We start from the raw sequence: 3,080 nt of genomic DNA, 5'->3' as shown, positions 1-3,080 counted from the left end.
CAGCTTCCGGGTTTGTCAGGTTGTTCAACAAAACGTCACTTCCTGTCAGTTCAGGCGGGAAGGATAAACAGCGAGTTGACTCGGTTAACTTTTGCAACTAAAACGTCCCGAATTGGAAAGTTTAACGTTTTAGCTTAAATAAATACACCTTATTATTAGATTTTAGTATGTTTAACTAAGTCTTTGTCAGCTAACTATTAGTTAGCTTGGTTTGTAACAACCATCTAATGTTGCTGTTGTTAGCTAAAGCTCTTTATTTTTCCAAGTTATGGACCGACCATCACGGTGAGCAACCACTTCTGTCAGCGCCGGGTTATGTCCTCATTTCTTCAATAATTGTGTTGTTTGTTGTTTACATTCAGGAAGACAAAGGCTGTGAATTACTGTGAGTCCAAAGACTTGGACGACGGTGAGTTCACTCCTATGTTCAACCTTGATTTACATACATATCTATTCTAGTTTAATTATTGCTTTTGCTCATCACAGCTGACATATAAGCTGTCATTTAAAAATTAAAATAGAAAACTCTTCGTTTGCTTAAAGGTAAATGCAATTTAGTGTATGAATAAACAAACAGCACTAACGTCTGGTAATAATCTGGTGTGCATCTATTGAAACTTTCAGTGTTCCCTTGATGTGCAAGGAAAGTTTGTTGACAGTAATTTGAATAGCTCGTTGTTTTTATCTGTTTTGAACCAGTTTGTGCTACAAACTAAATCTGAATTAACTTTTGTTTTGATGAAATTTGAATTTTATAGTACAGATTAGACGTACAGAACCACAACTGTGCCGATCTTGACAAATAAAGACTCATTGTTGTGGTATAATCTCCCAATCTGTTATGGAGAGCACTAAGTCAGGGCATTTACATCCTTTTGTTTTGATTAAAATTTAAACTAATTATGCGCTTTTAAGTTTTATTTTGTTAGGGATTGCGTCATTATCAGCACTAAGAGTTTCTACATAATATGAGAGCAGTCAGTTTTCTCTTTAAACAGACTTGTATGTTTTCTGTCTTCATTTTGTTTCAGATGAGGATTTTGCCTGTGTGAAAGCACCACCGAGCAAAAAGGCCAAGGAGGGTGTGGGACAGGAGCAGAGGAGATCTTCAAGCAAGTCCTTCAGCCAGGAGACGAACTTCCAGCCGATGCGGAGCGAGAAGAGCAGGTGGGTGCCGAGCAGAATCCAGACTCATGCTCGCTTTTTAACAAATATGAAAATGATGCCTTCAAGGACTCGTTTATGCTCATTATTATGCAAAGATCTGAGAGCAAGTTGTCTGTTTTGTGCAAATAAATAAAGATCTTTAGATTCAAAAGCTGATTATTGCTGTAAAACCATTTTGTGTGTAGAAACTTTAAATAATCAGTAGGATATGATAAAACCAACTGAATGAACTTGCAGTGCCTCCCAACAGTTTTAGTTACGTGTCATTGTGCTGTTTTGTTGACCTGGTAGCCGTTTCATTATTTCTAATTCATTAAAAACATAATTTAAGAGCTTGAAACAGAAAAAAAAAACTTACATCTTGTCAAAAATAATACTTATTTCAGAAAACCGCTGGATGAAAAGTTGAATGACAGAGATCTTGAAGCTGCCATCACGCTGTCCTCGCTCAATAACACAGATGGCTTAAAGGACGCTCCCAACAGTAAAGGTTTGCTTTAGCTCGTGAAATGAACATCACATTTTGTCTTTCTGAAAATCCGTGGCGTTTTATATTTTTTTTGCCACTGTTATCCAGCAGATGTCAAAGATGAAAACACAGACCCAGCTTCTGTGCACCTGTCCAACTGCAGTGTGGATGTTGCAGTTTTGGGTAAAACAAAACCTTTTTTTGTCCAAATCTTCACACCAGAGAAAAGCGTTTAAATCTTTTTTTCTTTTTAAAAATAATGCTCATCTTCAGGCTTAGACAGAATCACGTCAGAGAGAAGATCACCAGCCTCCTCTGGAGAGAGAAAAACTAAAGCTGTTCAGGATCAAGACGAGGACTATGAACCCAAACTGACGCCAGGTTATTATTATTTTAATACTCTTGAAGCTTCCGTCAAAGTGTTTTTGCAAACATCTCGTGTGTGAATGTGTTCCCAGATGTAGAAAGTGATGATGATGATTACAGTGAGCCGTCCGAAAGCGAAGAGGAGGAATTTCGAGTAAAGAAAGTCATCAGGACTAAAAAGGAGAAAGTGGCCAAAAAAGATCAAACCAAACCAACTCCTGCGTCTAAAAAACAAAAACAACCATCAAGTTCTAAATCGCAGGCTTCAGGTGCGTTTCTGTGTTTCACTCCTTCCAGATTTACTTTCTTGTTTGTATAAAGATCATTTTTTGTCTCACAGCAATTTCCACCCCAGTGAGAACTCCTCCATCAGCCAAGTCTGCTCCCAAAAGACCGGCTCCGTCCACGACAGCTTCTGCATCAAAGCCAGCTCTGAGCCCAGCAGGTGGCCGAGTACCAAGATGGACCCCGCCAGGTGAAACCAGCTCCAACATGTCTCTTTTTACCGTCCAAGTGTGGCTCAGTAAAATTAACACAGTGCTTTAACTGTTTTTGTTCCTCAGCTCAAATAGGTAAAAGTCCCACTTTGTCTCAGACTCCAGCAGGGAAGTCTCCTGGTCCCAGTCCTGGTCCCAGTCCTGGTCTGCGTCTGGGACTGTCCCGACTTGTTCGAGTCAAACCTCTTCACCCGAGTGTTACGAGTCACTGACTTTGGGACAGGGACTTGGACAGTGGGAGCTAATTCTTTAGTTTTGTCAGATCCTTTTAAACAAACCTGATCATTCAGTCAAATAAATAATTAAAAAAATAATAATAATCTGCAGATAAAGCCCCTGCCTCATCTTATAGTCATTTTTTAATGTTACTTTATTTTACAATTTATAACTTTTTTTTACCCCTGTGTGCAGAACATGTATATTGTGTACAGACATAAAAAGTAAAAGCACTCGGTTCATGCAGTGTTTCCACACTCTGTTCTTCAGGAAGATGAAAGTGCATGTGTAAAATGTGTAGAAAGTAAAAAGTTATGTGAGCAAATTTACAAGATGCATTTAGTACAATTACTTTTTTTAAAAAT

General features: G+C 38.5%; 1 protein-coding gene across 1 annotated transcript; it reads left to right on the top strand.

The window, feature by feature from the left end:
* Positions 1–268: 268 nt before the first annotated feature.
* On the top strand, positions 269–2,711 carry rad51ap1 (RAD51 associated protein 1). The gene is made up of 9 exons (XM_037695967.1): positions 269–285; positions 363–409; positions 1,032–1,167; positions 1,554–1,657; positions 1,745–1,819; positions 1,910–2,017; positions 2,095–2,271; positions 2,343–2,477; positions 2,566–2,711. The coding sequence occupies exons 1-9, from the start codon at positions 269–271 to the stop codon at positions 2,709–2,711; spliced, it is 945 nt and encodes a 314-aa protein (XP_037551895.1).
* The last annotated feature ends 369 nt before the right edge of the window (positions 2,712–3,080 follow it).

The sequence above is a fragment of the Nematolebias whitei genome, chromosome 22 (assembly GCF_014905685.2).
Source record: "Nematolebias whitei isolate Nwh7 chromosome 22, NemWhi1, whole genome shotgun sequence".
NCBI lineage: Eukaryota > Metazoa > Chordata > Actinopteri > Cyprinodontiformes > Rivulidae > Nematolebias > Nematolebias whitei.
The sequence above is the reverse complement of the archived record's forward strand: the minus strand, read 5'-3'. Positions and strand labels throughout refer to the sequence as shown.